The 17,455-nt window shown below is 40.2% G+C and overlaps 1 protein-coding gene across 2 annotated transcripts in view; it reads left to right on the top strand.

The window, feature by feature from the left end:
- REC114 (REC114 meiotic recombination protein) overlaps window positions 1-17,455 on the top strand; it is a 103,001-nt gene that overhangs the window by 60,155 nt on the left and 25,391 nt on the right. The window contains exon 3 of one of the 2 annotated variants that reach the window (XM_049905478.1): window positions 10,822-10,905. The exons of the other annotated variant lie outside the window; for it this stretch is intronic. Within the exon in view, the coding sequence (XP_049761435.1) occupies window positions 10,822-10,905 (84 nt within the window). The remainder of the gene's footprint in view (window positions 1-10,821; window positions 10,906-17,455) is intronic. 2 annotated transcript variants of the gene reach the window in all.

Below are 17,455 nucleotides of genomic sequence, written 5' to 3' on the forward strand. Positions count from 1 at the left end.
ACTTTGGACATGTTATCAGGAGGGACCAGTCCCTGGGGAAGGACATCATCCTTGGTAAAGTAGAGGTTCAGTAAAAAAAGAAGACCCTCAACGTGTTGAACTGACACAGTGGCTACCACGCTGGGCTCAAACATAGCAATGATTGTGAGGATGGCGCAGAACCAGGTGGTGTTTTGTTCTTTTGTACATAGGGCCACTCTGAGTCAAAAGCGACTCAACAGCACCTAACAACAACCTATTTTGAAAATCGTTGTAACTGGAAAATGGGTACGTGGTAGTTCGTCATACTATTTTCTCTACATTTATGTGTTAGAAAATTTACATTACAAAGTTAAAAATAAAAGTTATTTCAAAACAAAAGTTTCTTAAAAATCAGTTCAAAGGCCATTTCCGCTGGGCCTTATAATCTAATGCCTTTTTTCTGTGCCTCTGTAGAAACATGGAACTTATCACAGTGTATTATTATTGTTAGATGGTTATTTCTTCTATTTCCCCTAGACTTCCAGTTCCTTGAGCGCAGGGACCATGTCTTATTTGACTTTGATCCCCACTGTCAGTCATAGAAGAACCTGGTACATAGCCTGGTACATAATAGATCCTTAATAAATATTTTTAGAACAAGTTGTGACTTCTTATAGCATATCATGATTTCTAGATTTTAAACATTCTAAAACGTAGTAGTCCTTATTTTATGGGCATTAGTCATTCATTTTTATTTACCTCCTCCAAAACATCATGTAGTTCAGCATGAAAGCAAACTGCATATGTATGTCTTATAAATCAGGAAAAATGTAACCTCAAAATAAATTATTGAATGGACATCTTAGTTTGGGCCGCCTCGATCTAAGACATACATAGTGTGGCCTATTTATCTTCATTTTTTTTTGTTTTTTAAGTGAAAAATATTAAGGAGTCTCTGGGTGGCACAAATAGTTAAGTGCTCAACTACTAGCTGAAACGTTGGCGGTTCAAACCCACCCAGAGGCACCTGGGAAGAAAGATCCAGTAATCTGCTTCCAAAAGGTCCTAGCCTTGAAAACACTGTGGAGCAATTCTCTCTGCACACATGGGGTCACCGTGAATCAGGATCAACTCTGCAGCAACCAGCACCACCAAGTGTAGAATGGGTCCTTCTGAATAAGATTATTGTTTCTTCTCCAAACACAGTATTACGTATTTTTTAAAAGAACAGAAATCTAAGACCAAAATCTAATCCTCAAACAAGCTGTAAATTATTTTTCTCTCTTATTGGTCCCTTTTAATAGATTAATAAGTAATACTTGGTTATGATTACTGACAATTTAATTTTTAAAAACCTCAATTCTTTTCCTTTCTTTCTCCCCCTCTGCTCACTGGTATCTTCTTCTGTAGCAGCTCCTTTTTAATGGACTGTTCCCCCTGTTTTTAGTGTAATTTGAACCTCTCAAACCCTGAGCGCCAGGGAAAGTGAGTCAGAAACACAATCCTGAAGCTCAAGCCAGGATCTGATTTTTAAATAAATCACCTGGCACCTTAACACCTTCTCACATTCATCAAAAAGCCATTTTGGTACTCTGGGCTTAGGGACTAAGTGGATTGTCAAATGGTTAGTCATCAAGTTATTTTTGTAACCTTGTTCTCCTAGGCTCTTTTCCTCTGAATCAGGGCATTTGTAGCAGATGTGAGAATTTTTAATTGTTATTTCCATAAAAGTAAAATGCTGTGCTTTTTTCAGAGCATTTATGAAATCATACCTGGCATGGTTTTAAAGCTGCTTTGCCTGGCTAGATGCCAGTGACCCAATGATATCCTCCTGGCACGCTTGTTCATACTGGTAGGTGAGGTCAGAAATAAACTACCTCAATGACAGAGTTAGCAGGGAAACTGACTTTGTTAAGATAAGGGCGCAGGTAATTCCCCGCCCCCCCCCCCGCCCCGATCCTTGCACTGCAGATTGCCTACAACTGATGTCTGCACCCATCTAATTTAGGTCCCTTTGCAGCTCTCCCTTCCCTTGGCTTCCTTTTTGTTTGTTTTTATGGTAACTCTTAATTATTTGTGATAGCAAGGGCCAAAGAGAACATGGATAACTAAAACTTAGAAATGAACTTCACAATTTAAAATACTGAAAATCAAAGCTTGAGACTCTGTACAATAGTGTAGTGGGGTCCCCATGGGAATCATATGTGGCATTCTGGCCACTGCACCTCAGGCTAGACAAGATGAGGGGTTGAGTCAAAGGCTGATGGAGGAAATGAGAGTGACAGCCATATGGCAGAGACTGGCACTCTTCTTTTTTATTCACTTAGCACACGTGGGGCACAAAGATGAATGAGACAGTTCTTGCTCTCATAGAGCTTGCAATAAAGTGGGAGCTAGAGAGTGAGGGCCAGGATGACAGACATGTCCACAGATGGCTGCAGTGCGTAGCACCTCCTGACTGCCAGCTTCAGTGCAGACTCCTCTCTCTGCATTACCTGCCACTGCTGACCATTTGCTGCTTGAAACTCTCACCTCTCTTAGCTTCCATAAGACTATCCTGGATGTCATTTCTTGCTATCGGCTCCTATTGCTTTGTGTAATGGTAAACTTGGTATTTCCTAGAGTTCTCCACTCTTCTTTTCCTCCCCACCCTTTATTATCAGTTGTCAAGCAGTGCACCCCCTCACCCCAACCAGCACTTCCAAGGGATATGACAGACTCTCATCAGTAACAGTGACTTCTTATGGTAGTGATTCTTGACCTGGTGGAGGGATGGTATGTCCCAAGCACCAGTAGAAGTTCCCTGGGTGATTCTGATGCATTTCCCCTTGGAGAAGATTGTGTGTCTTTTTTTAGTGCCTAGCACAGCGGCTGACCACGCGGGAGCTCAGGAATGCTGAGCGATTTAGTAGCAGTCAGCACAGCATGCTGTGGGAGCACAGGGCAGGTCACTCAGCTGTCTGAGAAAGTCAAGAAAGGTTGCACAGAGGCACCCTTGGCTGAGCTAAGCTGAATTCACTAGGTTGATGAGCCGTAAAGGAGATTCCAAGAGGTGGATTTTCAAAGATCAGGAGATATGTGATTGAGATCTGGAAATTTACGAATGACAAGCGTTAGGTTCACAGACTTCATTAAATCCCAGCACATTCAGATGAAAGATACGTTTTTCAGTCTTGAGTAAGATTAGTATGTGTCAAAGAAAAGTAAGACATTCTATATCTTTGGACAGGTAATAAATGTGTTGACCTCATTGCTCCCCCCAAAATGATACTGGAATAAAATATTCTGTTAATTACTTTTAAAAAGAGTTTTATTCAGTCATTCATTTACTCAATAAAATTTATTGCTGCATCTTCTAGTGCCAAACATTATAACAGGTGCTGTATATACAGTGAGCAAACACGTATAGCTTTAGCCTTATAAGTTTGTGTAGTCTAATAGAAAAATATACTTTAAGCGAATAATCACTACACACATAACAAACTGATAAATGTGAAAAAAGTAGTGTTATGGGAAAGCATAGCAGGGTGATCCAGTTGAGATTAGGGGTGAAAAGAAAAATGATTAGAGGTTAATTAGGCAAACAGTAGGGAAGAAGAGGACAAATTGATGAAGAAGAATCATAAAATGGTTCAATTAGGAGATATCATCACGGAGGAAGGCCATGGCTTTTCCCAGGATAGCCACTGCCACAGAGCCCTAAACTGAATGGATGCTGGGGCAGACCCAGTAGCATTTGCTAAACATTGTGATAGTTGCTGGGAATTCAAGGTTTAGTACGACATGTTCTAGAACCTCCGTTGCCCTGCCTAGAGACTCCTCCTCATTGTAATCAGAGAGAAAGAAATGTAACTAATTATAGCATGCTAAGTAAAAGGTCCTGACAGAGCATGAAATTCTGAGGGATCAACCAACTTTGCCTTGTGGGAAATAGTTGAGATAAATCTGGGTTTTAAAAGATCAGTGAAAAAGGAAGAACATTCCAGAAATGCACTGTACAGTGAAATCAAGTTGTGAGGAGCATTTGCGGAACCACAGGTCGTTTGATATGGCTCTAATACGGGGTTTATATGAGAGTCGAAGGAAGTAATCATGCATAAAAGGCAGAAGCCAAATGTTAGAGACTTATATGCAACTGAGGAATTTGGACTTTATCCTGCAGGTGTTTCTTCCGGGAAGGGAAGGAATGATGGCATTGAAGGAGACTGACTTGGTCACATTTTTGTTTTTGAAACACCATCCTGGCAGCAGCATAGATACGAGTGGTGGTGGTTAGGGGGATTGGGCATAGGGGAAGGGAGACCAGTTAGGAGGATATTGCAGTAATTCTGGGAACAGCTTATGGGGGTCTGATGTTGGCAGTGAGTATAAATGGTTAGATGAGAAAGCCATTTGGGGGGTAGGACCTCTAAGACTTGGTGATTGGTGTTGGGGGATGTCGTAGGCAGGGTTCTCTAGAGAAGCAAAACCAGTAAAGCATGTAAATATCTATATAAAAATTTTTTTTTTTTATAGAGAGAGATTTATATCAAGGAAATGATATAAATTCCAGTTGTAGAGGCTGGAATGTTCCAGTCCATGGGTCAGGCTGGAGAATTCTGATTTATGTAGCCACAGGGGCTGGAGAACCCAAGATTGGCAGGTCAGACAGCAGGGCTCTTGCTCACAGGCTGCGAAGACCAACAATTGCCAAGATCAGAAGGCAAGAGGGCAGGTAAGCTGCTAGCTCAAATCCCAAGAACTGGAGACCAGACAAACAGGAGCCAGCTGCATGATCCAGAGTGAGCAAAAGCCAGCAAGCCTTGCCAGAGAGTCCACCTATATTGGATCCAGGCCGTACCTCAAAGGAAGCTCCCTTTCAACTGATTGACTTCTCACAGCAGATCCCATCATGGAGATAACTGCATTATATCAGATCTCATTATGGAAGTGATCACATCATCATACAACTGCCAAACTACATCATAACTGCTGAACTACTGAGAATCATGGCCCAGCCAAGGTGACACACAACCTTAATGATCACAGGCAAAAAGTGAGAAAACAGGGTCAGCATGAAATCAGGTTGATGGCCATTCACTGAGGCAGAGAATGTAGGAGCAGCAACATGTGTGGGGAGAAAACTGTTGCCTTCTGGTCTGGGCACGCTTACATTGAGCTATCAGTGGGATAGCCGAGTGGTGATATTGTCCCGTAGGACCCAAATTGGGCTAGAGATAGGAAGAGGAAAGTCAGGCCAAGGCCAAGAGCTGATCTTCTCGTTTCTCTTGTAATAAACTTTTTATTTCAGAATAGTTTTAGATTTATGGAAAGTTGTGAAATTTCACCTCTTCTTTGACTTACTCAGGTTCATGCCTGTATTGGAATGGTTATCCTTGTTTGCATAAATGTTCTCATACGCATGCATAGAGGCTGTGCATGGTTTCAAAATCAAGGCAATATAAAAAAGGTAAATCGTGAAAAATCTCATCCCACCCCTGTCCCCATCTGCCCTGCTCACTCCTACCCACTACGGTAATAATTTTTTTAGTCTCTGTGTATCTTTCCAGTTGCTTTATGTAAATACAAGCAAACAAGAGTAATACATTGTTATGCTCCCTCCTGTCTTAGTTATCTACTGCTGCTATAACAGAAATACCACAAGTGGATGGCTTTAACAAACAAATTTATTTTCTCACAGTTTAGGAGGCTCGCAGTTCAAATTCAGGGTGTTGGCTCTAGCAGAAGGCTTTCTGCCTCTTTCAGCTCTGGAGGAAGGTCCTTCTCTCTTACGAACTTCTGCTCCTAGACAGCCTTCATGTGGCTTGGTGTCTCTCTTCCCCCATGTCTGCTGCTTAGCTTGTTTGTTACATCTTTTATATCTCAAAAGAGATTGATTTAAGACACACCCTGTATAATCCGACCTTATTAACATGACAAAGACAACCCATTCCCAAATGGGATTACAGTCACAGGCTTTATTGTTGTTAGGTGCTGTGTAGTCTGTTCTTACTCATAGCAACCCTGTGTACAATAGAAGGAAACACTGCCCAGTCCCGTGCCATCCTTGCAATCGTTGCTATGTTTGAGTCCATTGTTCTAGCCACTGTGTCAATCTGTCTCATTGAGGGCCTTCCTTGTTTGCTGACCCGCTACTTTACCAAGCTTGATGTCATTCTCGAGGGACTGGTCTCTCCTGATAATATGTCCAAAGTAGGTGAGACAAAGTCTCTCCATCCTCCTTTCTAAGGAGCCTTCTGGCTGTACGTCCTCCAAGACAGATTTGTTCGTTTTTTATGGCAGTCCATGATATATTCAATAGTCTTTGCCAACACCATAATTCAAAGGTGTCAATTCTTCCATCTTCTTTATTTGTTGTTCATCTTTCGCATACACATGAGGCAATTGAAAGCACCATGGCTTGGTTCAGGTGCACCTTAGTCCTTAAAGTTATATCTTTGCTTTTAACACTTTAAAGACGCCTGTTGTGGCATATTTGCCCAATGCAATATGTCATTTAATTTCTTGACTGCTCCTTCTATGGGCATTGATTGTGGATCCAAGTAAAATAAAATCCTTGACAACTTTAATCTCTTCTCCACTTACCATGATGTTGCTCATTGGTCCAGTTGTGAGGATTTTTGTTTTCTTTATGTTGACGTGTAATCCATACTGAAGGCTGTGGTCTTTGATCTTCATTAGCAAGTTGCTTCACATCCTCTTCACTTTCAGCAAGCCAGGTTGTGTCATCTGCATAACGCAGGTTGTTAATGAGTCTTCCTGCAGTCCTGATGCCGTGTTCTTTATCATATAGTTCAGCTTCTCGGATTATTTGCTCAGTATACAGATTTAATAAATACGGTGAAAGGATACAACCCTGACGCACACTTGTTCTGTTTGCACGACTGCCTCTTGATCTATGTACAGGTTCCTTGTGAGCACACTTAAGTGTTCTGGAATACTCGTTCTTTGCAGTGTTATCCATAATTTGTCATGAGCCACACAGTCAGATGCCTTTGTATAGTCAATCAAACACAGATAAACATCTTCCTTGTATTGTCTGCTTTCAGCTGAGATCCATCTGACATCGGCAGTAATATCTCTTATTCCACATCCTTTTCTGAATCTGGCTTGAAATCTGGCAGTTCCCTGTTGATGTACTGCTGTAACCATTTTTTAATTATCTCCACCAAAATTTTACTTACATGTGATATTAATGATATCATTTAATAATTTCCATATTCAGTTGAATCACCTTTCTTTGAAATGGGTGCAAATATGGATCTCTTCTAGTCAGTTGGCCAGGTAGCTTTCTTCCAAATTTCTTGGCACAGACGAGTGGGCATGTCCAGCGTTGCATCCATTTGTTGAAACATCTCCAGTTCCTGAAGCCTTGTTTTTTTGCCAGTGCCTTTAGTGCAGCTTGGACTTCTTCCTTCAGTACCATTGGTTCTTGATCATATGTTACCTCCTGAAATGGTTAAATGTGGACCAGATCTTTTTGGTACAATGGTTCTGTGTATTCCTTCCATCTTGTTTTGATGCTTTCTGCGTTCTTCAATATTTGCTCTTAGAGTCCTTCAATATTACAACTCGAGGCTTGAATTTTTGCTTGAGCTCTTTCATGCATAAAGACTAGGAATTATGTCATGGATTGAATTGTGTCCCCCCAAAATATGTGTATCCGTTTCACTAGGCCATGATTCCCAGTATTGCATGATTGTCTACCATTTTGTCATCTGATGTGATTTTCCCATGTGTTGTAAATCCTGTCTCTGTGATGTTAATGAGATAGGATTAGTGGCAGTTATGTTAGTGAGGCAGGACTCAATCTCCAAGATTAGATTGTGTTTTAAGCCAATCTCTTACGAGACATAAAAGAGAGAAGTGAGCAGAGAGACATGGGGACTCTGTACCACCAAGAAAGCAGTGCCCGGAGCAGAGCGTGTCCTTTGGACCAGAGGTTCCTGTGCTGAGAAGCTCCTAAACCAGAGGAAGATTGATGGCAAGGACCTTCCTCCAGAGCCAACAGAGAGAGAAAGCCTTCCCCTGGAGCTGGTGCCCTGAATTCAGGCTTCTAGCCTCCTAGACTGTGAGAGAATAAACTTCCGCTTGATAAAGCTGTTCACTTGTGGTATTTCTGTTACAGCAATACTAGATAACTAAGACAAATTACCACACATTTTTTGGGCACACAATTCCATCCATAGCAGCTTCCTTTCTTAGGTAAAAGGTCACATAGCGTTCTGTATTGTTCTGACATTGTTCTGACATTGTTCTGTATCTTGCTGTTTTGCTTCACAATATACCTTGTAGATCAGTACACATAGAAAGCAGAGCTGCCCTGCTCGAGAAGGTAGCCATGAGCCGTATGAGCTGTTGAGCATTTGAAGTGTGACCGGTGCAACTAACCATCTGAATTTTTAATTTTGTTTAACTTAAATTTTAAAATGGAAGGAGTGTAAGTTATTTTCCCTTTAAGCTCAACTTTATTCTTTTTATAGAACTACATTTCCATTTAACCATTGAAAATTTAGCATCTGAATTGAGATGTGCTGCAAGTATAAAGGACACACTGGATTTCAAAAATTTAATTAAAGAAAAAATAATGTAAAATATCAATAATTTCTTACATTGTTTACATGTTGAAATAATAATGTTTTCTTATGCTAGGTTAAATAAATGCTAATATCAATTTCACCTATTTCTTTTTGTTTTTTTTAAACGTGGCTACTAGAGAACTTACAGTCGCGTAGGTGGCTTGTGTTATGTTTCTGTTGGAAAGCACTGATGGAGCGCGTGCATTATTTTTGCAGCTGCCTGGCATTCCATTATACACCAGTTTTACTGGTAGCCGTTGATTCGATTCCGGCTCATGGTGACCCCATGTGTGTCAGAGTAGAACTGTGCTCCGTAGGGTTTTCAATGGCTGACTTTTAGGACATATCTCACCAGGCCTTTCTTCCTAGGTGCCTCTGAGTGGACTTGAACCTCCAACCTTTTAATTAGCAGCTGAGCACATTAACCATTTGTACCACCAAGGAACATTCCATTGTGTAAACCAAACCAATTGCCATTGAAGCAACTCATAGCAACCCTATAGGACAGAGTAGAAATGCCCCATAGGGCTTCCAAGGCTGTAAATCTTTACAGCAGTAGACTGCTACATCTTTCTCCTGCAGAGCGGCTGGTGAGTTCAAACCTCTGACCTTTTGTTAGCACCCAAGCACTGACCCTCTGCACCAACAGGGCTGCTCTTCCATTGTATAGAGCACTATAATTTATTTAACCAGTCCACTGTTGATGTGCACTTGAGTTGTTTCCAATCTTATACTATTAAAAGAATGCTTATGCATAGCCTCGTACGTGTGTCACTTCATATGTGTACAGATGGATCTGTGGAATTACTGGTTCAGAGGGTAAATGCATTTGTGATTTTGTTATTGCCAAATTGCCCCCAGAGGGGTTGTACCAACGTTCACTCCCACCAGCCATGTATGTGAGTGCCAGTGTTCCCATATACTGCTGTTCTAAGCTACAGTTATCTGCAGGTTTTGGATATAATAATGAATTTCTTTTTGCTAATTCTGAGAGACTTTTAAAGAAGATATCACAAATGATTTGGCTAGCTGCTTTTTCTGTTTAAAAAATAAAGAAAACCTACCGTTGATGATAGAACTTTTAGGATCAGCAATTTAGAATTGATCTTTTTTTTTTTTTTTTTTAATAAAGATGTCAAGAAATTCACCCACAGTGTTTTTCTACCCATTTCCTCTATGGAAATAGCAACATGGACCGTACTCACATTTAGGAAGGATTTTGTGAGGGTTTGAATGGATGAGGATCAACATTTCTTTGTTTTTCAAGAGTTAGGGATTTCTTGAATTACTACCAATAGTCTCCACTGGTGTTGGAGGACTAGCATTACATACCATTACAAAGTATACAAAGTAGAAAGGCAGTTTGCAGGCAGTTTTTACACCCTGTCAGTTTATCGGTGGTTAAGAGTTTGGCTGCTTACCAAAAGGTCCACAGTTGGAATCTACCAGCTACTCCTTGGAAACCCTATGAGGCTGTTCTGCTCCATCCTATAGGTAGCTATGACTCGGAATCTACTCGAGGCCATCGGGTTTGGTTTTTATATGCTAAACACATTCTAGTTTAATGGGCTGCTGAACTGAGGAAATCCGCTGACAACATAGTTGGAGCTGCCATAATCATTAGGTACATTCTGTATCCTTTATAAATAAATAAACTGCAGAAAAATCTCATCTTTCCACCTTGGGGAACCACCTCTTGTCCCTCTTTTAAGACTTGTGTGCCCTCTACTGCCCTCTTTGCCTTTTTGGTTTGTTTGTTTGTTTGTTTTTTCAGATTGAAATGAAGAACCAAATATTCAGTATCCAAAAACAAATTGCTTTAATTTTTCCATTCATGGAGAGCTGAAAATAAGATTCTCAGAAAGAGAAATCTCACTGTGTAATTAGCAATGTATCAGATACATTAATAAATTAGTATAATGGCAATAAGGGATATAAAGTCCTATTTGGCAAATCCTAGAGCTGGAGAAACGCATTTTTTATAGAAAATATGACTATAGACATTTACTACCTTTAATATTTTATTGACTTTCAATATGAAAAGATTAAGAAAAGCAAAAAGAAGTTCAGACTAATATTGCTGATCATGTAGGAAGAACACTAGGACATGGGGACTTATGCCAAGGGTCACGCTTAGCAATTGGAGATGTTGAGTTATTTCTACTGTGCTTAAGTTATACAGTAAATACACAACTTCCTGATAGGAAGCAGCTGCACATAAGCTATTCTTCACATCTCTTTTTCCTTCTGTTGCTAATTTTGCCTGTTTATTTTGTTTCAGGAAGGGTTCTCACTCATTGATAGCAAGAACTGGTTGAAGATTGTAAGACGCGTGGATTGTCTGTTGTTTGGAACAACAATAAAGGCAAGATGCTGTGTGTCAACTATTTTAACCATACGGTCACGCCCTTCTCATCTTCTATGTGTGTGTGATGGGGGTAGGGTGGAGTAGGCGGGAGCTTCTCTTTGTAGGTGAAATGATTTGGAGAAGAATACGCATGTTTAAGAAAGGTTTACATTGGTTATGAGCAAAACAAGCTTTACAACACAAAACAAGAATTGTAGAGAGGCAGAAACCTAGTTAGCAAGAGGACACTGCTAAAGAGCCAGGGCTTTGATTGGTTTCTTAATACCTGTCTGATTCTCTATCCCCTAAGCACAAATGGGAGTAGGTGGCGTACATCATAGTTTGTCTTGCTCTTTGGATGTTAAAAAAAGGTGTGTATTTTGGAATGTTGCATTGCATATGTCTTTTCATTTTTTTCCTCTCTTTATTATAAAAAAAAAAAAATTCCCTTTTATTTGCTTTTTAGCTGCCTTAAACATAAAGAATGATCCTCATCATAGAAACATGCAGGCTAATCACCTGGGTTATTTTCTTTCAGAAATAACGATAAAAACCAATCTGTTAGCATTCACCGAGTAGATCATATTGAAGCTTAGGTGAAAGGTGGTAACTTTTAATGGACTCAGTCTCTGAGAGTTGGGCTAGGTCTTCAAGAGCATCTAGCGGAGGAGTTCTTAACCCCCAAAGAAAGTCCATGAACCTCCAAAGAGTCTCCAAGGCATTCAGATGTCTATGAACTTGCATGTATTTGTACTGACCTCTAATTGAAATTTATCATTTCAAATTGTGAATGTAAGAAACAGACCACAGTAGTAGTAGACCTTCTCACCAATGGGAATCACAGCTACTTTCATGTGACATTACAGTTTTCTCAGATATCTCAAAATGTCATTTATGCTCATCGCTACCTCAAAATTATAGTGGTAATTAGTCCTGCCGCTCTCCTATGCAGCCATCAGTTTGTCCTGCTGTGGGTGCTTGCTTGGTGCTGAGATGCTAGAAGCTATGCCACCAGTATTCAAATACCAGCAGGGTCACCCATGGAGGACAGGTTTCAGCTGAGCTTCCAGACTAAGACTAGGAAGAAGGGCCTGGTGGTCTACTTCTGAAAAGAATTAGCCAGTGAAAACCTTATAAATAGCAGCAGGATGTTGTCGGATACAGTGCCAGAAGATAAGACCCTCAGGTTTGAAGGCACTCAAAAGATGACTGGGGAAGAGCTGCCTTCTCAAAGTAGAGTCTACCTTAATGACATGGAGGCAGTCAAGCTTTTGGGACCTTCGTTTGCTGATGTGGCATGACTCAAAATGAGAAGAAACAGCTGCAAGCATCCATTAATAATTAGAATGTGGAATGTACAAAGTATGAATCTAGGAAAATTGGAAACCGTCAGAAATGAAATGGAATGCATAAACATCGATATCCTAAGCATTTGTGAGCTGAAATGGACTGGTGTTGGCTGTTTTGAACTGGACAGTCATGTGATCTACTATGCTGGGAATGACAACTTGAAGAGGAATGGCATTGCATTCATTGTCAAAAAGAACATTTCAAGACCTGTCCTGAAGTACAATGCTGTCAGTGATAGGATAATATCCATACAACTACAAGGAAGACCAGTTAATACGACTATTACTGAAATTTACACAGCAACCACTAAGGCCAAAGATGAAGAAATTGAAGACTTTTACCAACTTCTGCAGTCTGAAATTGGTCAAACGTGTAATCAGGATTCATTGATAATTACTGGTGTTTGGAATGTGAAAGCTGGAGACAAAGAAGAAGGATTGGTAGTTGGAAAATATGGCATTGGTGATAGAAATGATGCCGAAGATCATATAGTAGAATTTTGCAAGACCAACAACTTCTTCATTGCAGATACCTTTTTTCACTAACATAAATGGTGACTGTACACATGGACCTCACCCGATGGAACACACAGGAATCAAATCCACTACATCCCTGGAAAGAGACAATGGAAAAGCTCAATGTCTTCTGTCAGAACAAGGCCAAGGTCCAGCTGTGGGACAGACCATCAGCTGTTCATATGCAAGATCAAGTTGGAACTGAAGAAAATTAGAACAAGTCCACAAGAGCCAAAGTATGAGCATATACCACCTGAATTTAGAGACCATCAAGAACAGATTTGCTGCATTGAACACTAATAATGTCCAAAGGTCAGAAGAGTTGTGGAATAACATCAAGGATGTCATACATGAAGAAAGCAAGAGGTCATTAAAAAGACAGAAAAGAAATAAAAGACCAAAATGGATGTCAGAAGAGACTGTGAAACTTGCTTTTGAGCCTTGAGTAGCTAAAGCAAACAGAAGAAATGATGAAGTAAAAGAGCTGAACAGAAGATTTCAGAGGGCAGCTCGAGAAGACAAAGTTAGTATTATAATGACATGTGCAAAGACTTGGAGGTGAAAACCAAAAGAGAAGAACACACTCTGCATTTTTCAAGCTAAAAGAACTGAAAAAAAAAATTCAAGTCTTGAGTTGCAATATTGAAAGATTCTTACGGGGAAAATATTAAATGATGCAGGAAACATTAAAAGAAGATGGAAAGAATACACAGTCACTGTACCAAAAAGAATTGGTTGACATTCAGTCATTTCAGGAGGTAGCATATGATCAGGAACCAATGGTACTGAAGGAAGATGTCCAAGCTGCACTTGAAGGCATTGGCAAAAAACAAGGCTCCAGGAAGTGACAGAATACCAATTGAGATGTTTCAACAAATGGATGCTCCATTCAACAAATGGAAATGCTTACTTGTCTATGCCAAGAAATTTAGAAGATATCTACCTGGCCAGCGGACTGGAAGAGATCTGTATTTATGCCTATTCTCAAGAAAGGTGATCCAACCGAATGCGGACATTGTCATACAATATCATTAATATCACATGCAAGTAAAATTTTGCTGAAGATCATTCAGAAGTGTCTGCAGCAGTATATTGACAGGGAACTGCCAGAAATTCAAGCCGGATTCAGAAGAGGACATGGAACCAGGGATATCATTGCTGATGTCAGATGGATCCTGGCTAAAAGCAGAGAATACCAGAAGGATGTTTACCAGTGTTCACTATGATAAGGCATTCGCATTGTGAAGAATGGGAATTCCAGAACGCTTGATTGTGCTCATGAGGAACCTGTACATAGATCAAGAGGCAGTCATTCGAAAAGAACAAGGGGATACTGTGTGGTTTAAAGTCAGGAAAGGTGTACGTCAGGGTTATATCCTTTCACCATACTTATTCAACCTGTATGCTGAACAAATAATCTGAGAAGCTGTACTGTATGAAAAAGAACAGACCATCAGGGTTGGAGGAAGACTCATTAACAACCTGTGATATGCAGATGACACAACCTTGCTCGCTGAAAGTGAAGAGGACTTGAACCACTTACTAATGAAGATCAAAGACCACAGCCTTCAGTATGGATTAACACCTCAACTTAAAGAAAACAAAAATCCTCGTAACTGGACCAATAAGCAACATCATGATAAACAGAGAAAAGATTGAAATTGCCAAGAATTTCATTTTACTTGGATCCACAATCAGTGCCCTTGGAAGCAACAGTGAAGATATCAAAAGACGCATTGCGTTGGGCAAATTTGCTGCAAGAGACCTCTTTAAAGTGTTGAAAAGCAAAGATGTTACCTTGATGACTAAGGTGCACCTGACCCGAGCCATGGTGTTTTCAGTCACCTCATTATGCATGGGAAAGCTGGACAATGAATAAGGAAGACCGAAGAAGAATTGATGCCTTTGAATTGTAGTGTTGGCAAAGAATATTGACTATACCACAGACTGCCAAAAGAACGAACAAATCTGTCTTGGAAGAACAACTAGAATGCACCTTAGAAGCAAGGATGGCGAGACTACGTCTTACATACTTCGAACATATTATCAGGAGGGATGAGTACCTGGAGAAGGATATCGTGCTTGGTAAAATAGAGAGTCTATGAAAAAGAGGAAGACCCTCAAGGAGATAGATCGACACAGTGGCTGCAACAAATGGCTCAAGCATAATGACGATTATGAGGATGACACAGGACCAGGCAGTGTTTCTTTCAGTTGTACATAGGATCGGAACTGACTCAATGGCACCTAACAACAACAGGCCTGCTGCTAGACCTTTTTATTGATTATATTACTAAAGAAGCGTATATATTATTAGATCACAAATTAATGTCTTAATGTTATAATAAACTATTTCAGCATAATTGGCTTTCTTTGTAATCTTACATATTTTGTGTGATTAAAAACATTACTCTGATGAGAAAGAGACCATGGACTGCAGCAAATACACAGAAACCTGGATGATTGACTCCTGTTTCCATTTTGCTTATGAGGAACCCTGTATTCATTTTACATGTGAGGAAGCTGAATTTGCCTTAAGCCAGTGGCCAAGGTTGTAGCTGGCAGAGAGCTGGGCTGCACATTGGTCCTCTGACTCCCAGTCCAGGATTATATGTGCTGCATATACAGATCTTTCAAAAAAGTTATACTCTGCTGTATGTTTGATATTCGAGTTTTAAGTTTTAATTTGTTATTAAAAAATTTAACTGCAAGTGGCCATCTAAGATATTCCACTGGTCTCATCCCTTGGGGAACAAGGGAGAAGGAAGAAAACTAAAGACACAAGGGAAAGATTAGTCCAAAGGACTAATGGACCAGTCTACCAGGGCCTCCACCAGAGTCCAGTACAACTAGAAGTTGCCCAGCTACCCCCACGGACTGCTTGACTGGGATCACAGTAGAGGGTCCTGGACAGAGCTGGAGGAAAATGTAGCACGAAATTCTAACTCACCAAAAAAGACCAGACTTACCTGCCTGAGAGAGACTGGAGAAATCCCAAGAATATGGCCCCCCCCCAGACACCCTTTTAGCTCAGTACTGAAGACACTCCTGAAGTTCACCCCTCAGCCAAAGATTAGACAGGCCCATAAAACAAAATGAGACTAAAGGGGGGCACCAGCCCAGGGGAAGGACTAGAAGGCAGGAGGGGACAGGAAAGCTGGTAATAGGGAACCCAAGGTCGAGAAGGGAGAGTGTTGACATGTTGTGGGTTTTTAACTAATGTCATGAAACAATTTGTGTACTACTGTTTATTGAGAAACTAGTTTGCTCTGTAAAGCTTCATCTAAAGTAGAATTAAAAAAAAATTAAACTATAAAAAACAAAATAAAAACCATAATTTGACCATTCAGAAGTAACCATTATTAACATTTTGAAGTTTTTAGTAGGCTATTCAGTAAGGAAGGTGTTTGGATGCATGTAACAGAAAGCCCAGATATAGTGGCCTAATGAAAAAGGGGATTGCATTTTCACTTACTAAGAAATCCAGAGACACGCAGTTACTGGCACTGGCTCAGCAGCTCAACAGTGTCAAGGCCGACATCTCTCTAATTCTCTTGGCCTCTCCCTCACAGTTGCGAAATGGCTGCTGCAGCTCTATTTCCATTCAAGGAAGATCAGCTGCATCTGTCCGTTTTAAAAGGCCAGCAGAAATTTTCCTATAAGGCCCTCCACCTCCCACAACCTCCGGAAGAGGCCTGTCTCATGGACCAGAACAGTGTCATAAGCACCTCACCCTCCAAACTGCAAAGGAGATTAGGAGAAAGACTGTTGGGCTTTTCCAGCCCTGGTGATGCAGTGGTTAAAGTGCTCGACCGCAAACCGAAAGGTCGGCAGTTTGATCTTACCATCTGCTCCAAGGGAGAAAGATGTGGCCCTCTGCTTTCGTGAAGAGTTACAGCCTTGGAAACCCTATGGGGCAGTTCTACTCTGTTCTGTATGATCACTATGATTTGTAATTGACTTGATGGCAATGGTTTTGTAGAAAAAAAGACTGGGGTTACTTTGAATCTGAATCAGTGGCAACTGGTTTGCCGTTTTGTTTTGTTTTGTTGCCGTATAGATAATTTATAAAATTGAGATTTCACTATCCAGAGTACTCTGTATCCTGCTCTTTTGCCAAGCAACATTCTATCGGAAACATTATACCAGGTCATTATGTAGTCTTTGAAAACATGATTCTTAATGGCTACATGGCATTTTATTGTTTGGATGTTTTCAGTTAACCCGTCCCCAGTTTTTCACTGTTACAAAGATGTTTTGATTTTCATAGGGAGTTGTTTACAGGGTTGCTTGTCTGTGATGATTTTCCTAAGAGGAAAGCCCTAGAAGTATGAACATTTCTATTGCAAACTTGTCTGCCAGATGGATTATACTGTTTATATCCCACTGGCAACATGTAAGAATGTTCATTTATTCAAATCCTCACCACAATTCCATAGGCAAAAATTAACATCTTCCCTTGATGTTATTTCTTTGATAAGTGGTGAGAATAAACATTTTTGTGTGTTTATTAGCTATCTGTATCTCTTCTGTAATTTACCTGCCCAAGCCTTTTGTCTAATTTTCCTCTTTTTCAAGGTATTTAGAATACTATATAGAGATTACGTTATATAGAAATATATAATTTTTATAGTTATATAATGTTTTATATATTTTATTTGTGTGTGTATATATATAGGCTTTTAAAAACTATTTAAGGTTAG

This window comes from Elephas maximus, chromosome 13 (assembly GCF_024166365.1).
Source record: "Elephas maximus indicus isolate mEleMax1 chromosome 13, mEleMax1 primary haplotype, whole genome shotgun sequence".
Classification (NCBI taxonomy): Eukaryota; Metazoa; Chordata; class Mammalia; order Proboscidea; family Elephantidae; genus Elephas; species Elephas maximus.